General features: G+C 38.3%; 1 protein-coding gene across 1 annotated transcript in view; it reads left to right on the top strand.

The window, feature by feature from the left end:
- Window positions 1-18,010, top strand: part of oatx (organic anion transporter X) — a 42,011-nt gene extending 24,001 nt beyond the window's left edge. Inside the window, exons 5-10 of the mRNA XM_079835250.1 lie at window positions 13,311-13,434; window positions 14,283-14,398; window positions 14,531-14,745; window positions 15,907-16,015; window positions 16,827-17,033; window positions 17,116-18,010. Coding sequence (XP_079691376.1) covers window positions 13,311-13,434; window positions 14,283-14,398; window positions 14,531-14,745; window positions 15,907-16,015; window positions 16,827-17,033; window positions 17,116-17,245 — 901 coding nt within the window. The 3' untranslated portion in view covers window positions 17,246-18,010. The remainder of the gene's footprint in view (window positions 1-13,310; window positions 13,435-14,282; window positions 14,399-14,530; window positions 14,746-15,906; window positions 16,016-16,826; window positions 17,034-17,115) is intronic.
- The last annotated feature ends 2,074 nt before the right edge of the window (window positions 18,011-20,084 follow it).

Here is a 20,084-nt window from a genome sequence, read left to right as displayed (position 1 = left end):
CCCTGCAGATTAGTCTTTAGACCCCTTCGATACAGCAGTTTAAGAGGTTCCTCGGTCCACCCCGTCTGTGCTGCCAGGGTGCGGAAGGAAAGCGTGTAATCAGCCGCGGTGGAATCTCCTTGACTTAATGCGAGAAGCAGTTCCCCTGGTTCCTTGCCGCCCGCGGGATGTTCAAACACCTCTCTGAATTGAGACATAAACACATTATAGGAGGGAAATGTATGATGACCACCCGACCAGAGAGCCGTTGCCCACTCCAACGCCCTCCCGGTGAGTAAAGAGCAGATAAATGAAACGCGGGACACGTCATTGGGGTACAGCTGGGGTTGCTGGCTGATGATTAATTCACACTGCAACAGAAATCCTCTACAGGCAGCCGGTGAACCATTAAACTTCTCAGGTAGAGATAATCTGGGATTGTTTGAAGCGGTACTCACGCTTGATGGGAGGTGCGCAGGTGCAGCGGGAGCTTGAACTGAGTGAGCGTCCGCGCTCTGTAGAGTGAGAGCATGAACTGACTTGACAAGTTCCTCGGTGAGATTCGTCAACTTGACCAGCTGTTGTTGGTGTGTGACTAACACAGATGCCTGGGCACGAACCTCGGAAACAAGACTCTGGAAGTCTGCTGGATCCTGTGGTGGTGAAGTGTTCTGTAATGACGAAGTAGAGGCAAGTGGATCCATCTGCAGAACTTTATTAATACAGATGATGAAACAAGGAATCTCAGAAGTAAACCACAAAGGAAACACGTAGCAACATGCAGCGTGGCAAAACAACACTTCACAAAGAACAAAGAACAAGGCAGTCCAGATAAAGGGTGGATAATGATAAACAGGTGGATGTGAGGATAATGAATAGACAACCAGACAGGGCTGGGAACTAATGATAGCAGAGGGGAATGATGGGAATTGCAGTTCTAGAACTCCGGTGACAAGGAGCGTGTGAGACCGGAGGGAGGTGAAGACGCGCACTCAGTGACAGGTGTGCGCTCCGTGACACCCTGCAACGCTTTATCGGATTCAAACCAAACTTGGTACATGTCATCACAAGCATGACCTTAGGTAACATGAAGCGTTTCGGCGCAGCGCCACAGACTGGTCCGGAGATACGAAAAATGGCTATTTTGGCTTATAACTTCTGAACCGTTTGTCCAAAATATTACCATATCGTCCATTTTGGCTGTCGCCATTTTGAATTATGTGCTAAAATAAATTTAAAATAAAAATGTGCTCTGAGAAGTTTCGAAACAGTGCCACCTAGTAGAGAATTTCTTTTTTCAAACGTTTACAACTTTGGGTGTAATTGACTTATTTTCTTATTTTTATTCTCCTGAATCCTTGCCGAGTCCAACGATACCAGACTTGCCAGGTTTCGGCCAATGGTTTGTGCTGCGTGGTAATTTAGCAATTATAAAATGCTAGCTGATGTCTTCGAAACCGCTAGTCCGATCGAGACGAAACCAGTGTCAGAAGTTCGGAAACATAGGTTGATATCAGTTTGTTTATGCTCAAATGTCAAAATATTGATAGTAAGGGGTAGTAAAATCCAATCAAAGTCAGGTGTCTTTCATACACCTCTAACAGTTCTGTCAGGTCCACTAAAGTCAAAAAACACAATAGACAAACATTTAGTACAATTTTTTTTAATTGCATATTTTGTAAAGATTTAGATTTGGCGGTATGGCGCTGTTCTAAATTCCCCATCCTTTCATGAGCTCCATGAAAAGGCAAGACAGGGAACAGCAGCATATTCTGGGGACGACCTCCCATTTAACTGGGAGGGCAGAGCAAATCCCCCAACAGACCATACCAGGCAATCCTCCCTGGCTCTTCCAGCTGATTGAAGAGACAGCAGAGGATACGAAGATGAGAAAATGTAATCTATGTGAAGCTAGCACGAGGAATGTAGCTACAGTTAATGATACGAGTAAATAAATAGTAAATAGGCGATATGGCGCTGTTCTTAATTTCCCTTCGTTATCATGGTGAGCTCCATGAAATCAAAAACAGGGAACAGCAGCAGCTTCTAGGGGCAATCCTCCTATTTAATAGACTGGTAAGTAGCGCAAATCCCCCCAACAGACCATACCGGGCAATCCTCCCTGGCTCTTCCTTCTAATCGAAGAGCCACGGAGGATCCAAAAAATAAAAAAGCGTTCCGAGAAGGTCGTCTAACTGATTTTAATTGTAAGATCTAATCGATCTACGTGAAGCTAGCATGATGAATGTAACCAGCTAATAATATAAGTAATTTAAATTTATATATGGAGTAGCACTCATAGGTTTCTAATGGATGGCTCACGCATCGGGCCAAATATAACGATCATAAGCTGCTGAAGACAAATCGCCTCATGGCCTCAATGTAGAGACTGGAGTTGCAGTTGCAGGAAGCTGCAGTTGTAGCAGCCTCTATGCACAGAGAATGAGCTGTATAATGCTCTGAGGGAAGCTTGCGTTAGGCATAGCAGGCGGAGACAGGAAGCAAACCAGACTCTGGGCACAAGCTTTCCCTCCTCCAAGACAAATAATGGATCCTGTTGAACAGCTTGTGGATGGCTCCTCAGGTAGGCTAACATAGATGACAAAGCAGAGTCAGATTCAGAGATAAAACGCCGTTCATCCCCTTATCCTATCAGTTCAGTGTGCTTAGGATTATGCTGAAGTGCTAGGAATAAATTGATACATAAGAAATGTGAGGTCATCTGACCGCGAGTAAAATGTCTTAGCAATATATCAGGTTTAAACTACCGCTTTAATAATATCAAATTCCCATAGTGCCTATAGCTTTGAGGAAAAGCTTATTATTTAGGGTGAGTCTAAGGGTGAAAGAGTAATCGGTGCAAGTTGATACACCAGAAAAATAGTGTTGTGGTAATCTTAATCAAATCTGAAAAGTACCTCCAAAGTTCTACTCTAAAGTTAGTTATAACTTTTAAGAACAAGTGTGTTTCCAATAGCACCTACAGTTTTAAAACGAGCACGTTTCCAAACTCTACAATAGCTAACGATATCACTTTAAGACAAGCCCATTTCCAACATCTATAGCTTGAGAAAACTTAGTTTTCCAGTAGCTATATCGCTTTAAGACAAGCATGTTCCCGACACCATAGCTTTAACAACAAGCTATTTCCAATATACTTATAGTTTTACCAAGCATGTTCCCAATATCACTATGGCTATAACAACAAGCACTTCCAATATTACAGCTTTAAGAACACGCATATATCCCAATATTAACTATAGCTTTAAGAACAAGCATTTCCAATATTAATTATAGCTTTAAGAACAAGCATTTCCAATATTAATTATAGATTTAATAACAAGCACTTCCGATATTACCGTAGCTTCAAGAACAAGCATTTCCGATATTAATTATAGCTTCTAGAACAAGCACTTCCAATATTAATTATAGCCTTAATAAGAAGCACTTCCAATTTTAATTATAGCTTTAAGAACAAGCACTTCCGATATTAACTATAGCTTTAAGAACGAGCATTTCCAATATTAATTATAGCTTTAATGACGAGCACTTCTGATATTAACTATAGCTTTAAGAACAAGCTTTTCCCATATTAATTATAGCTTCAGAACAAGCACTTCCGATGTTAACTATAGATTTAATAACAAGCATTCCCAATATTAATTATAGCTTTAATAACAAGCATTCCCAGTATAAATTATAGCTTTAATAACAGGCACTTCCGATATTAATTATAGCATTAATAACGAGCATTCCCAATATTAATTATAGCTTTAATAACAGGCACTTCCGATATTAACTATAGCTTTAAGACAAGCATTCCCAATATTAATTATAGCTTTAAGAACGAGCATTCCCAATATTAATTATAGCTTTAATACAAGCATTCCCAATATTAATTATAGCTTTAAGAACAAGCACTTCCGATAGTAACTGTAGCTTTAAGAACAAGCATTTCCAATATTAATTATAGCTTTTAAGAATGAGCACTTCGAAAATTAATATAGCTTTAAGACAAGCACTTCCGATATTAATTATAGCTCTAAGGACAAAAACTCCCGATATTAATTATAGCTTTACAAATGAGCACTTTCAAAATTATATTAATTATAGCTTTATGAATGAGCACTTCCAATATTAATTATAGCTTTGAGACCAAGCATTTCCAATATTAACTATAGCTTTAAGAATGAGCACTTCCAATATTATAGCTTTAAGAATGAGTGCGTTCCCGATTTCAACTATAGCTTAAGACAATATTTCTAATAGCAACTTTAGCTTTAAGAATGAGCACTTTCAATATTATAGCTTTAAGACAAGCGCTTCCGATATTAGTTATAGCTTTAAGACATGCACTTCCGATATTAGCTATAACTTTAATAACAAGCATTTCCAATATAAGTATAGCTTTAAGGCAAGCACTCAATATTAGATATAGCTTTAAGAACGAGCACTTCCAATATTAAAGGTGAACTATGTAGGATTTTTGCAGTAAAATATCCAGAAACCACTAGGCCAGTGTTATATTTTTTGTTCAGTTGAGTACTAAGAATATCCCAAATGTTTTCAACGATTTGTAAACCGTGAGAAAATTGCTATTTTAACCAAGGAACCGGGACGTGTGAGCTATGCGTGTGAGGGAGTCGCCTGTCGATTGAGTCATATCTGCGTCACCCTCGGTTTCCGGTTTTATTCAGTGAAACACTTTACTCTCACTGCATTGTGAACAAGTGTCATAGCAGCCGCCGAGCGAACGTCATAACTTCATTTTCAACACACTCAGATATATCTAATACGATAAACAGAGTTGCGTTACCTCATATACTCATGACTGGAAAAGAGGAAGTGGCGTCGGCAACCGTGTCAAAATAAAAGTCCCGCCAACGACTATGCCATAATAACAGTCCCGCTCTTCAATCGCTCCTGCGGCCTTGCTCAGCTCCACAACACTCGCTCCTGCTCTGCTTCAGACTACAGTAATGTTAATAATCGCATCCATGAACAAGATTTCTGCCCGAGTCCTTTCCTGACTGTTTCCCACCGGCTGTGAGCTGAAGACCACATGTCCCGAGAATCTGCGTTCAAACGTGCCGTCATCAAACTACGCCTTTGTTTTGAACAGGCGACCTCTAGTGGACGGAAAAGTTACATAGTGTAGCTTTAATAATAGCTTTAAGACAAATGTGTTCCCAATCTCAACTATAGTTTAGACAAAATTTCCCATAGCAACTTTAGCTTAAAATGAGTTACAATTTACAAATACCAACTATAGAGACAAGAACAATATCCATAAGCCTAGCATTTCACTGAAAACGACTAAGCTTAAACAATGCAGATACCATTGTCAATTACGTTGCCAATGACCTGATAGTTTTAACGGAGTTAAAAATAAACTTAGCTTCGTGAAGACAGATGAATGAGTGTGAAATTGCCAGCTGAGACATAGGCTTGATATACTTAACTTGTGGAGTGCAGATTTCTCTGAAATTGTTCTTGAGTCAGTCACATAACATATTAGTATACCTTCAGAGAGTCCATGAAAATAATGCAAACTCCAAATTAGACAGTGTTTGTGAACCATGCGACGAAAACGCGAGTTTACGTTTACAACCTGAATGAATGTGAGGTGAACCGTGTGGGGGCGAATTGCTCTCGCTATATTTCGCACTGCACAATTCCTTGTGAGATGATTCTGTTTTGCTTGCCGAATTCCTCATTTAATTAGCTCCTGGCAAATCTTGTTTTAAAGCAAAACATGCATTTGAGCAGTGAGTGATTTTAACTAATAAATACCTCTCTGACGACCACCTCTCAGGATCACGTTCATGACGATCGGCCGCCACCCATCGCTGCAAACACACTGCAATGGAGCACGTATCCCAGAGCCCGAGACACAAAACCCAGTGAAACGTTTGCCAAATGATAAAATAACAGGCTCAGCAAGTGGGGTTGCTTTCGTTGAGGAAATAGCTTGTAACGTTAGACTTGAACCGCCATACTCGGGTAAGCTGGGAAAAATAAATAAATAAATCATTCGTACGAGACAGCAGTTAGTCTAGAAATAAGCTGACGAAAGTATCCAACACATGGTCATAATTTTTACTGCTCCCATAGTTATGAAATAGTACATGTCCTGGTATAATTCTGCTGAAAATGCAGCTGCAGCTCAAGTTCGTCTTACACAAGTGTGTAAATATTGAATACATATTTGCCAAAATAATGCTCACATTGCGTGATTGAATCATTAGCCAACACATAGCCTACTTATCTCACTCAAAACGAACATAGAATTGCTGTAGCTCCGTTTGATACATGAATACACGTGAAAGGCAATTGCACTTTAAAAAGCCTTGTGTATGGTTTGGTGATTTGATAAAGCAGACTGCACAAAACGCATAGATGATAAAGCATAGGAAAACCATAAATTCTTATCCTGATTGCAAAGCAGCGTGCAGCAGAAGCGTCCAAGCAGGCAGATTCTTCTTCTTCTTCTTCTGTTGTTTATATGGCGGTTGGCAAACCAACTAAAGGTGCATTTCCGCCACCTACTGGGTTGGAGTATGGAGCACTACTTGGTTGAATCTACTTTGAAAAAAAAAAAAAAAATTTTTTTTTTATATATTTATATCTTTTTTACCAGTTCTGTATCCTTAATAAATTTTAATACTTTCTCGTGCATTTCATAATTTGTTGCTTCTCCTAATATTTCCTTTAGTGAATAATTGCTTACACCCCTATCATTTAATGACTGAACTAATTCAAGTCTTTCTCTATTATATGCCATACATTCTAATAATATATGCTTTACTGTTTCAGGATATCCACATTTATCGCAATTACCAGTTTCATGTTTCCTTATTTTATATAGACTTTGGTTTAGTGAAGTATGCCCAATACGTAATCTTGTAATTATCACATCCTTTTTCCTGTTATTTATAGTTGTTCTTTCCACCCCCACATTTCTTTGTATACTATACATGTGTCTTCCTCTTATTTCATTATCCCATAACCTCTGCCACCTCTTTTTCACTTCAATCCTGATCAGCCCCTTCATTTCCGCTTTACTCATCTGAACTCTGATGTTGATCTCATGATCTTTCAACGACTCCTTTGCCAGTTTATCAGCTTCCTCATTTCCCTTTACTCCGACATGTGCTGGAACCCACAAAAAGCTCACTTTTACACCTAAGTGCTTTATGTTATGTAGCTTCTGTAATGTTTCATTTAAAATATCTTGTCTTGCAAAAGATTTTCCACTTTCTAAACTCTGCAGAGCTGATAGTGAGTCTGTACAAATCACACTACTGTTAGGCTTCTTTTCTTCTATCCATTGTAAAGCCAATAACATGGCTATCAGTTCTGTTGTAAAAACAAATATATGATCTGTTGCTCTTTTTGATATTTTAATATTGTACTGAGGAATATATATTGCTGCAGCTGCTCTACCTGTTTTCGGATCTTTTGATCCATCTGTAAATATTTGAGTCATGTTGTTTTATGCTTGAATAATATATTGTTGAACGATTACTTTTGATGGCAAATTTGATTCATTCTTATGAATCTCATTGTGTATGAATAGGTCTATTTCTGGCATTGGGAATAACCATGGGGGAATAGATGACATTGCAACAGAAGGAGCTACCTCTATTTCAGTTATACCTGTTTCCAGTGCCTCCTCATTTGCTACCCAACCAAAACTCTTTGTATTTCCATACTCATACTCCCAACAGTTTTCCAGTACCTTTTTAACTGGATGCCTTTCATCATGTCCTTTTACATTGACCCAGTATCTCATCCTTAACTTTCTCCTACGAACTTCTAATGGCATTTCTCCCATCTCTACTTGAATAGATGGTACTGGAGATGTTCTAAATGCACCACAGCAAATCCTTAGCGCTTGAGTCTGAATTACCTCAATCCTTTTGAGCCATGTTTCTGATGCAGAGCAGTATATCAGACTACCATAATCTATTGCCGGTCTTATTAATGAGCTATATATTCTTCTTAAAGACTGTCTACTCGCACCCCACTCTACCCCAGCCAAGCACCTCATTACATTTATTCCCTTTTTACATTTATCTATTATCTTTTGAATATGAATGCCAAACGTTAATTTAGAGTCCATCCACATACCTAAAAATCTTAACATTTTAACTTGTTCCAATTCATGACCATACATTTTTATACTTACTCTACTATTTTTCCTCCTTTTTGTAAAACAAATTACCTGCGTTTTTGCAATTGAAAACCGGAAACCCCACTCATTTGCCCAATTTTTACTACAAATATTTCATTTCTTCCCTTTTTCCATAATGCACCATCATCTGCGTACAATGACCTCCCTATTCCTGTGTCAATTTGAGTATATATATCATTAATCATAATGTTAAAAAGTATTGGACTACACACGCTACCTTGGGGAGTTCCATTGTCTATTGTATATATTTGTGAATATGTTGTCCCTATTCTAACTTGCATTGTCCTATTCAATAAGAAGTCCATGATCCAATCATACATCCTTCCAGTAATTCCCATTTTATCCAGTTTCATTAACAAACCCTCTTTCCATAACATATCGTATGCCTTCTCAATATCAAAGAACACTCCAACTACTATCTCTTTATTTACTTGAGCCTTCCTTATTGCTGCCTCCAGATTAACTACAGAATCCATAGTGCTACGCCCCTTCCTAAAACCACTCTGGTATTGTGAAAATAACCCCTTTTTCTCAATAAAATATACTAACCTTGACATTACCATTCTCTCCATTAGCTTACATAAGTTAGATGTCAGAGCTATCGGCCTATAGCTGCTTGGTTGAGCTTTGTCTTTCCCTGGCTTGCCGATTGGTACTATGACCCCATGTTTCCACTCAGAAGGAAGTTTCCCTGTTTCCCATACTCTATTAAACAATCCTAGAATTGTATTTAATGATGTTTCTGATAAATTATTTATCAATTCTACACAAATGTCGTCCTTTCCTGGAGAAGTTTTGCTTACCCCTGAGAGTGCTCTCTTAATTTCATACATTGTAAATGCTTCCTCTAGTACACTACCTGACTGCCCTCTTTTTTTTTAAATGTTTGGATTTTCTCTAATGCGTTGTCTCCTGTGTCTTCTCATTTCCTCAGTAATATTCTCATTACTATGCACCTTCATAAATGTTTCTGCTAATACTTCTACTTTTTCTTTATCTGAAACTGCTGATTTTTCTTTATCTATTAAAACTGGAATGCAACTATAACTCTGAATTCCACTCATCTTTCTAATCATCCCCCATATTTTATTAATTTCAATATCTTCACCAATACTTTCACAGAATTCCCTCCAATATTTTCTATTAGCTATTCTTATTACACGTCTCACTTTTGCCTGTGCTTTTTTATAGTTTTCATTAAATCATTAAATCATTAAAATTAATACTTTTTCTTACTTTTCTAGAGCTTTATTTCTTATATATACTGCTTCACTACATTCCTCATTCCACCAAGGAACCACCTTTTTTCTATTTCCCGACTTCTTTTTTCCTATTGCTTCTACCGCTGCCATCCGTATTGCTTTACAAATATTTTTATTCAACTCATCTACATCATCTATTTCTCCCAAAAAACCCTCCAAATACACTTCACTAATCTCCTTAAATTGCTCCCAATTTGCCTTTTTAAATGCCCATCTTTGTATTCTCTCTACCTTTTCTTTTTGAATATCTATTCCTATTTGACATAATATTGGAAAATGGTCACTACCTATATTGTTGTGATTTATTACTTTCCAAGTACTTTTCCTAGCTAAATTCTCTGATATCAAAGTTAAATCTATAGCTGACATCTTTCCACTTCCAATATCTATTCTAGTGCCCGACCCATCATTTATACACACTAATCCTCTTAAATCTAACATTTCTTCCACTACCAATCCATTATGATCTGTATATTCACTCCCCCACAATGTATTATACGAATTAAAATCTCCACACCATACCACCATACTTTTGTTTACCGTTCTCATCTATTTTTTCCAAATCTCCTATATTTAGTTTCTTACATGGATTATAAAGATTCACTATTTTTATACTTTCTGATCCTTCCCATATTTCAACTACTATTACCTCATGTTCCTCATTAATTTCTACAATCCTGTATCCTATATCTTGTTTTATGAAAGTTACTATCCCCCCTCCATTTCCACCTGGTCTGTCTCTACGTATTGCGATATATCCTAATATTGTTAAAATTAAGACATGGTTTCAACCAAGACTCCTGAACACATATTATATCTGGTCGTCTTTCTTGTTTTAATATAAAGTTCTTAAATTCCTGTCCGTTAGCAATCAAACTTCTTGCGTTCCATTGTAATATTAGTAAAACCATTACGAACCACCACATGCTGTCTGGGTGTTTCCTACCGGTACTTTTAGTTTTTCATTGATCATCTCCTCATTAATTCCCTCAATATCCAAATACTTTCCTGCTGCTCTCACTATAATTTTAATTCTCTCTGTCCGACTTTCCGTTTGCGCTGAGCAATTAACCACTTCAACTATAAATGCTACAAAAGACACTTTATCAATTTCAACTGAATCCTTCTCATTCTCATCTTTACCTTTGTTCATTATCTGAGGTGCAGCTTTCTTAATTTCTTTTGTTTTTGTTTCCTGTTCCACTATCTTCAAGGCCTCAGCATATGTTAATCCATCTTCCACTCTTACATTTTGCACTTTCAGGACTTTTTGTCTCGCTTTACATCCTCCGTACCCTGCGCTGTGCTCTCCCCCACAGTTACAACATTTGGGATTTACTCCTTGTTCACATTTACCGTAATCATGCTCTCCTCCACATCTTCCACATCTTTGCTTCCCTCTACAAACTGCCGCAACATGGCCAAATCTTTGGCATTTAAAGCATCTTAATGGGGGAGGTACATATGGTCTAACCATATAACTCATGTATCCTAAATATACCCTTTCAGGCAATTTATCCTCATTAAAATGTATCATCACAGATAAACTATCCTTCTTTTCTTTGTTTTTGACATACTGAAGTCTTCTTACTTCCTTCACTTCTGCTCCAGAGATATTATTTTTGATTCTTTCTGTTGTCATGTCAATCGGGATCCCTGCTTCCAGAATCCCCTGCGTTTCCTACCATGCGCACTCCACTCTCAACCCAGCTGTTGCCACCGCCCCGACCGCGACCTCGTGCGGACGTCGCCATCGGCCAGGACCACACTCAGTTTCTCACCACACTCCAAAAGCTAGCTACGCCGCAAACGTACACCCACTCACACTCTCCAAGCAGGCAGATTGAAGTGAAGCTATGCTTAAGTAAGGCGCCCTGTTTGAGAGAAGCCAATTGAGAGCATAGGATCAGCTGAAACAGATCAGCTGAAAGAGGGGCGGAGTTAGAATTTCCCAATCAGCTGATAGCGGAGCTTGACTACGTGGCCTGCCAGAACTAACGCTGGCGCTTGATTTGACTGTGGAATATTTTGTAGTGAGGAAATTTCATGAATGGACTTATTGCACAGGTGGCCACCAATCACGGTACTACGCTTGAGTTCACTGAGCTCCTGAGAGCGGCCCATTCTTTCACAAATGTTTGTAGAAGCGTCTGCATGTCTAGTGCTTGATTTATACACCTGTGGCCATGAAGTGATTGAACACCTGAATTCAATTATTTGGAGGGGTGTCCCAGTACTTTTGGCAATAAAGTGTACATTGTAAAAACATAATCTGTCACCGGCGTGGAATGAATCTTGGGATAAGACTTGGCTTTGAACGGTTCATCCGTTCTATCCTTCGCAGCCCGGGAAACAAAAGACGCATTTGTGGGCCGCCTTTGAAGGAGCCTTTGAATGCAACCTTCAACGGATGCAGCCTCTGAATTGGGAGCTCTTTCCTAAGGAGCTGATGATCTGAACGAGGTTTGTTAAATTAGGGAGACATGCAAAGTGTGCACAGTGGTGGGTTCTCAGGACTAGGATGGAAAACCACTGGCCTAATTACAATGCTAAATACATAGGCCATCTTTAAACATGAGTCTTTTGTCATTTTTTTTTTACCTGTACTGAAAAGGACAGTGTAATTAAGTTGATTCTGAATATGATTCTGAAAAGGTCAACAGTGTTTTTAAAATGTATATAGATTAATTAGAACTATAGAAATTCTGCACACAATAAAAATAATGCAGCATACATTAAAGGGGTCATGAACTGGCTTTTAAAAAAAATGTATACTGTTGTCTGAGGTCTAACTAATGCAAACTAATGACGTTTGCATGGTTTTTACATTCAAAAACATCATAATGAATAAGTAATAGGCAATTTTCTGCCTTGGTTTTGAGGCGATTTTGATCGGTGTGCCGCACTGAAGACTTGGAAGTAAACGCCCACGGCTAGGATTGGATAAGATTTGCATATTTAATGAGCTTCAGCTCCCCTCAGTCCATATGGGGATTGTTTTGAAAGCGTCTGGAGAAACGCTCACAGGGCTCGAAAAATGCCTTTATCAAACAAACACAATGATTCATCTCTCATCCACCCGCGATTGATTGGAATGTTAGTTTTGTATTACTTGGTCGGCCCGATAATCAGTGAATATAACCGCAAACCGTACACACACAAACACACACACACGCGCGCACGCAAGAAAGGAATTTTATTTCACTACAGCCCTTTCAGCAGGCCGGTGATAACCCATCTGAAAAACACATAGCCATGGACGTTGGGCTTTGCGAGCACTGGCGTTACTAGTCCGAGTCTGATCACAATTGTACCAATAACACCTTCTCCAGCCTGTGACAGCCCTAAGGTATGTAATCAATAGATATCAAACGATCTGTAACAATGCAATACTAACACATATAAAAAAACATGCTTTACTCACATAAGTGTGTTGCACCGTTCCTGTCGGATCCAATATAGAGGCACAGCGTTGTGTTTTAATCTCAATATGTCTGCAAATCCAGTCTCGACCATTATCTTGTTTACAAACGAATCTGCGGTGAAATGAAGCGAACAAACGCAATGTCTTACACACGTGATCTGGAACCGGCATGTTTATTGCTCGACCCGTTTAGCTCCACGAGTCGGTGGGCGGGGCTTGAGGCGGAGCTTCTGCGTTCTATGACGTCAATGGTCGACATATTCTGAGAGCTCTCGTTTTCTGGGCCTGGTGTCAGTAAAAGCTTTTCTTTGACTAACAAGGACGTTTTCAGCTCTGAAACTTACAGGATATATCACAATGAACTTTTATATATCAAAGGCTCAAGGGAAAGTTGATTTCTCAATTCATCACCCCTTTAACTAACTGCAAAAATGTCTCCATGTCAAAGGTGGTTCTCTGAATCTGCTCGCTGGCTGGTGCTGAATGGCCGTTCTGAGGAGGCACTGAAGCATCTCCACCATGTAGCTAAAATCAACGGCAAGCCTGAGATGGCAGAGAAGATCACTTTAGAGGTTTCACATCAGCCTCTCATGTCTGTGTCATTGTCACAGTTTCACTCAGTTTGGACATTGTTTTCCAATTTGCACTATTTTCCCACCACTTGTTTGTTGTCATGGTTTCTGATATGTTGTTTTGTATTCTCCCTGTGTTATCATTATAGACTGCTTTATTCGTAATGCTTTTATACAGCCTTAAGCCTCGTGCACACCGGGGCAATTATCGCTCGCGCAGCTTATTGTCAGCGTTTTTCGAGACATTTGTGTTCATACCCAAGCGATGTGCCGAGTCAACGTGCAAATTCACTCTCTGACAGTAGATGGCACTTTTGATTTGATTGCAGATCAAATAGGATTCGATGGAAACTCACCATCAAATCCTTTTTGATCTGCAATTCATCTACATAACAACTCCCTCTTATCGAGGTTTTTGTAGTCACTGTGGCGTTTGTCATAAAGTTCTTTGTGTTCAGACACCAAAGAGACCAGCAGCTCTTCAATCCTCGTTGCATCGTCTACTTACTTCCTCTTCATCCTCTTCTTCTTACGTATCAATGTGTGCACGACAAGACTGTTTTGTGCTTGAGCACAAAGTCGTGTTTTACTGTAACATCAATCTCATTAGTCGGCCTGTTTTTAACGTGGAACGTTAAACAAAACAAAAAAACTCCATGGCGCCCTTTGTTTAGTCACGAGGCGTTAAACGTCGGCGATAAACACGTGCAATAATCATCCCAGTGTGAACAAGCCTTAAGACTGTGACACAAGATGGATAATTTTGTAAAAAACATAAAAAAACAACTGAACCCAAACTTTTGAACATTAGTGTATGCACTTCATGTACTGTGTGTGCTGATGTTTAGGTGCTGGAGTCACACATGCACAAAGAAGTTCAGTCTAGTAAGAACATTTACACTGCGCTTGATCTCCTGAAAACACCAACCATGAGGAAGATATCCATGTGCCTTATGGTCGTCTGGTAAGAATCTATTTGTCAATGTTTTAAGGTATGTACCATGCAAGAAATCTGGATGGTTGTATCAATATGTATACATAAATACACATTCATATAAAAATCAATAAATAAAGTGTCTGCTGTTCTTCCTAACAGGTTTTCGACTAGTTTTGCTTATTATGGACTGGCCATGGACCTGCAGAAGTTTGGGGTGAACATCTATCTAATGCAGGTCATCTTTGGGGCGGTAGATTTTCCCGCTAAACTGGTCGCTCTTCTGATGTTGAGCTTTCTGGGGCGACGTTTGACTCAAGGCACGTGTCTCCTTGCGTCAGCATCTGTAATATTTGCCAACATTTTTGTTCCTAAAGGTAAGACAGTAACTCTGTCTTTTATATGATGTTATTGACGCTACAATCATTAAAGGGATCCCCTGGTGTTAACACTTGTCTGGCTTAATATAACATAAATGATGTCTCTTACTGAAATATGTAGTTGAAAACCCATGAAAGATCTACGTTATTTAAAAAATCCATTATGTATTTGGACAATGGGCGGCGCCATTTTCTTTGCGCTCTAGGTCGATGACGTAGAATGGTTGCACTCGGCAAGCAACTGGATCTACCCACAGCTATTTCTACCTAGGGCACTCGAACATGTCCACTATGGTTTCGGACACCACTACCGACCACATGGCTGTCGTCTCAAATAGTGCCCTATTTAAGGGTATAGGAGGGCGATTTCGGATTCAGCCCCTGTCGTGGAGACTGACGAAGGCAGCCCATGTCTCGATTGAGACAGAGCAGTCTGTCAGATGTGTGTGCTTACGCACGGGCCGATCTGTTTGTGTGTGTGAGTTTGTGTGCACGTGTGTTGGAGTGTGTTTTAAATGAAATTACAAAGCAACTAATTGGTTTTGTTTAACTCTGAAACGTGTCAAGTTGTGTTGTGGTAAAAATAGCTGTGGGTAGCGCCAGTTGATTGCTGAGTGCAACCATTCCACGTCATCGACCTAGAACGCAAACAAAATGGCGCCGCCCATTGTCCAAATATGTAGAGGATTTTTTAAATAACGTGGATCTTTCATGGGTTTTCTACTACATATTTCAGTAAGAGACATCATTTATGTTATATTAAGCCAGACAAGTCTTAACACCAGGGGATCCCTTTAACCTAATGCAATGACTAATCGCCTAATGTGATGACATGGATTTTATATATGAAATAAAATGGAACTGAAATTTGTCAGAAGTATAACTGGTTATTGATTACCTTTGAATTTAGAACCCGATTCACACAACAAATTAAGCTGATCTGGCAATGCCGCAAATATGCCCTCATTAAAATCTATGCTGATTCCAAGAAAATGGCAAACAAGAATTCAGATATACCCAGATCCAGATATAATCAAGTCCACTTTTATTGTTTCCCAAGTAACAAGATTTGGCAAAAAGCCTCACTACAATATCACACACTGGTATGTCCTATTATTAATTCAAACTGACTGGTAATGCAGCTGTTTGTCATTGCAGATATGCAGATCACACGGACAGCGCTTGCCGTTATCGGGAAGGGCTTCACGTCAGCGTCCTTTACTTGTATCTACCTATTTACTGGAGAGCTTTACCCTACTGTCATCCGGTCAGAATAAATATAAACTATAGAATCTGCCTGAAGCATCAAAATTTTATAGTTTTGTTTAAAAAAAAATTAAGCTATTATGCAGCTATGCACAATATAGTTGGCCTATTTGCACCATTATACAATTGTATATGAATATGGTAGGCTATTTATTCAGTATCATGGTATTGCTGTCTTAAAGGAGGCGGGGGAGATGAAATGCTGTTTCATGCATACTGAGTTTTTTACACTGTTAAAGACTTGGAAGTTGGACGTTTTAAGGAGTATTTCTGTGCCAAAAATACTCCTTCTGGTTTCTCACAAGTTTCGAAAAAAAGTTTTTTTCGAGTATGGGTCTATCTGACGTCAGCAAGGGCGGAATGTCATTGTACGGGACGTACGCGCACGCGACCAGAGCGAGAGAGCAAATGCACGCCCATTAACGCGCTTTGCTCGGCTTTAGGGAAGCTGGCTGCGCTGTAGTCACAGGACTTCACGAAATCAACAATGTCACCAAAGTAGTGTGTTTTTGGTTGTCAGGGCAAGACAACCCTGCACAGCTTCCCAAAGAACCCAGCGTTAAAGGGATAGTTCACCCAAAAATGAAAATTCTGTCATCATTAACTCACCCTCAAGTTGTTCCAAACCTGTATGAGTTTATTTGTTCTGCTGAACACAAAAGGAGATCTTTTGAAGACTGTTTGTAACCAAGCAGATAGAGCAACTATTGACTACCATAGAAGGGAAAAAAATACTATGGTACTTTCTCATAGTGTAAGTTGAGCGACTGACCAGCAAAGCTTCATCGTTAGTTTTCATGTTTGTTCCACAGGCAGACGGGCATGGGCCTTGTCTCTACCATGGCCAGAATAGGCTCCATGGCCGCCCCTGCAGTCCTGATCTTGGATGAGGTCCTGCCGGCTCTGCCTAGCATTGTGTATGGAGGATCCGCTGTGATTGCTGGCTTCATAGCCTTTTTGCTTCCAGAAACCCTCAACATTCCTCTGCCTGACACCATTGAGGATGTAGAGGAGAAACGGTAATGTCTGCCGATCAATCTCGATAATAAATCACGTCATGTGATTGCTAACTTTTGCGTACTGTACATTTCACTTGTACAGGGAAAAGAAACATCAAAGTCTTCAGGAACAGACGCTGAGTGAATCGCTGACCTTACAGGACATCAAACCAGCTGGAGGAACATATGAAGAGAACTGTACTCTATCTGAGACTCCAGTGCTAATAAAGTAATGGTTATTACACACGAGACACACATTCAGAGACTGTCTCAATCTAGACCAACAAAACTGGACTATAGCTTTTTTTATTCTTAAAGTGAAATAAGATAGGATTTCTGATTTCAAGCAGATGATTGCTTTAAAAGTGAAGTGATGCATACATTATAATGCATTCAATGTTAATCTCCAAACGTGTCGAGTTTATATGACACGTGCAGTTTACTGCGTGACAAACAGACTGAAATTTGAGTCATTCACCTGATAATCTTGAATGGTTTCTTTTTTTCCTTTCATGACATTGTTGAAAATTCACTAGGCATGAGAAGTTCAAATGAATGTGTGATTGATTTTGTGCTGGCACAGCTCATGAGAAGTGTTTTATGTTATTATACAGTAAAGCAATAATGCACAGTAATACCTAGTGGATGATTTAAAATGTGAGTAATGAAGGATGTCTGCAGTCATTTCATCATGTAAAACTTATTGTAATAACTAAATGTTTTAACGGTTTACAATAAAGCTCAGTTCATTGGCTCATACATTATCATGAACTAAACTTGAGCAATGTTTTCACAGCATTTAATACTTTAGGTTAGTGCTAACTTATACCATTGTTTATTATTAATGTATGCTCATTCATAATATGTAAATGTAATAAAGTAGTTTATGTAATTAAAACATAAATATAGAACATAACAACTTAAATACAAATGTATTGGAATTTAACAGGTAACACTTTATAATAAGTATAGTGTAATAAAGTACTTCAAATCATTTGCAAACAATTCGTTCAATGGTTCATAGTTTATAAACTATAAATAGACTATATACAAATAGTCAGTTCTGTAATTAACACATTATTATTGTTTAATTAGCTCATATGTAAAGAGTTAAATAATGCTTCGTTAACGTATTAACAGTAAATAGTACTGGCTTTAGATTAGACACACACACACACACACACACACACACACACAAGGTCCCAGGGCAAATACAAACAACACCAGTTTCAAAATAACCCAAGATGTATTAAACAAACGGTGGAAATTAACAAAAGACTTCATGAGGGGAGAGGCCAAAATAACAAACAAAAGTTTTAAGGGATAACTTGCCTAGCAAAAGAAAAGAACACAAAAACAATTCCCTTACTCCCTTTCTACATAAACACAGGAGAAAATGTGTTTCTGAAACAAACAAAAAAAGGCATCCAGCGTGGCCTCCCTACAAAAACTAAAACCAAGAAGTGAGAAAATGAAGGCAACTAACTAGAACATCTGACACTCACACATAAACTTACATTAACTGATAAACTCTGCACTGCTCAGATTACACTGACGTCAAACACAGAAAAAAATGCTCTTCTTAGTATTTTTTCTCATCTAAATATCTAAAAATTCTTACATCAAGATGCATTTACTAGATAAGTAATATCGATAAACATACAATATTTTTTCTTGAAATAAAATCAAAATGCAGTGAGTTTTTGCTTAAAACAAGCTAAATTATCTGCCTATGGGATAAGACAAAGAATCTTATTTCTGATTGAAATCTTGTTGCTTGTTTCTGTCCCAATTATTTCCCTTACCCCATTGGCAGATTATTTTGTTTGTTTTAAGCAAAAACTCACTTCATTTAGATTTTTTCCCCCAGAAAACAAGAAAAAAATATCTTTGTCATTTAACTAAGAATTTTTAGATATCTGGACTGGAAACAAGAAAAAAAAACTAAATAATAAGAGCATTTTTTGCAGTGAGGTTAGCTGAAGTTACACTTAATTGTTGATATACACTAGTTAGTGCACTCTTCACAGCTTTTTACCTGAACACTATAGGCAAAACCAAAATACACAACTTAGGAAACAACAGGATTCACACAAATTGTTTATATTTTTTTTTAATAAAGTTCCTACGTCCCTGTGGACGTAACAACACACACATTGGGCCTCATTCATGAAACACGAGCAGAACGAATTTGTGTGTAAATCGTTCGTAAAGCCGTTATGACTTAAATTATCGAATTCACGAAAATATATGTATTTTAAAAATGTTAGTTGGTACGAAATAAATGTACACCTGCTCTACCACGTGTAAATGGTGTGTATGTGTAAACTTTTGAACGTTCGGAGTTCTAATTTGGGCAAACTGATGATATTGCATTTATTGCATTCCATAATAATGCTTCATGAGTTCATTTGCCCTGTCTTTTTTTTTTTTTTGTACTTTTCAACTTTGGGTAGTTGGTTACCATAAAGTGTTACCAAAAATGTTTTAAAATAATTGCTTATTGTTAAGGTTTTCTAGTTACTAAACATTCAGAGCATCATATCACAACTCATTTATTTCCAGATATTGTTACTGGATATAGAAGAAATAGTGATGTTGTTGATAGTCAAAGTGATGTTGTTTCCTATCTTTGCGATCTTAAACTCTTTTATCAGTGCGCACGTAAAGCATAATGGGTGATGCTGAAAATCATGATTTGCCAGTTTGACTTAAATAAGGCTTGTCTCCACATAGGTTACATCATAGGTGTCGAAAGTATTTGCATTCATTACTCAGGTAGAAGTATAGATACTAGGGTTTAAAATGACTTCTGTAGAAGTTGAAGTATCAACTCTAGCTTTTTACTCAAGTAGAAGTGTAAAAGTACTGGTTTCAAAACTACTTAAAGTATAAAAGTAAATGTAATGTATGGGGTTCAACCAAAAATGAAAATTCTGTCATCATTTACTCACCCTCAAGTTGTTCCAAACCTGTATGAGTTTCTTTGTTCTGAAGATATTTTAAAGAATGTTTCTAACCAAGCAGATAGAGCAACCACTGACTGCCATAGTAGGGGGAAAATGTCAGTGG

The sequence above is a fragment of the Gobio gobio genome (genome assembly GCF_949357685.1).
Source record: "Gobio gobio genome assembly, chromosome: 14".
NCBI lineage: Eukaryota > Metazoa > Chordata > Actinopteri > Cypriniformes > Gobionidae > Gobio > Gobio gobio.
Note: the sequence above shows the minus strand (reverse complement) of the source record. Positions and strands in the feature narration are given on the sequence as shown.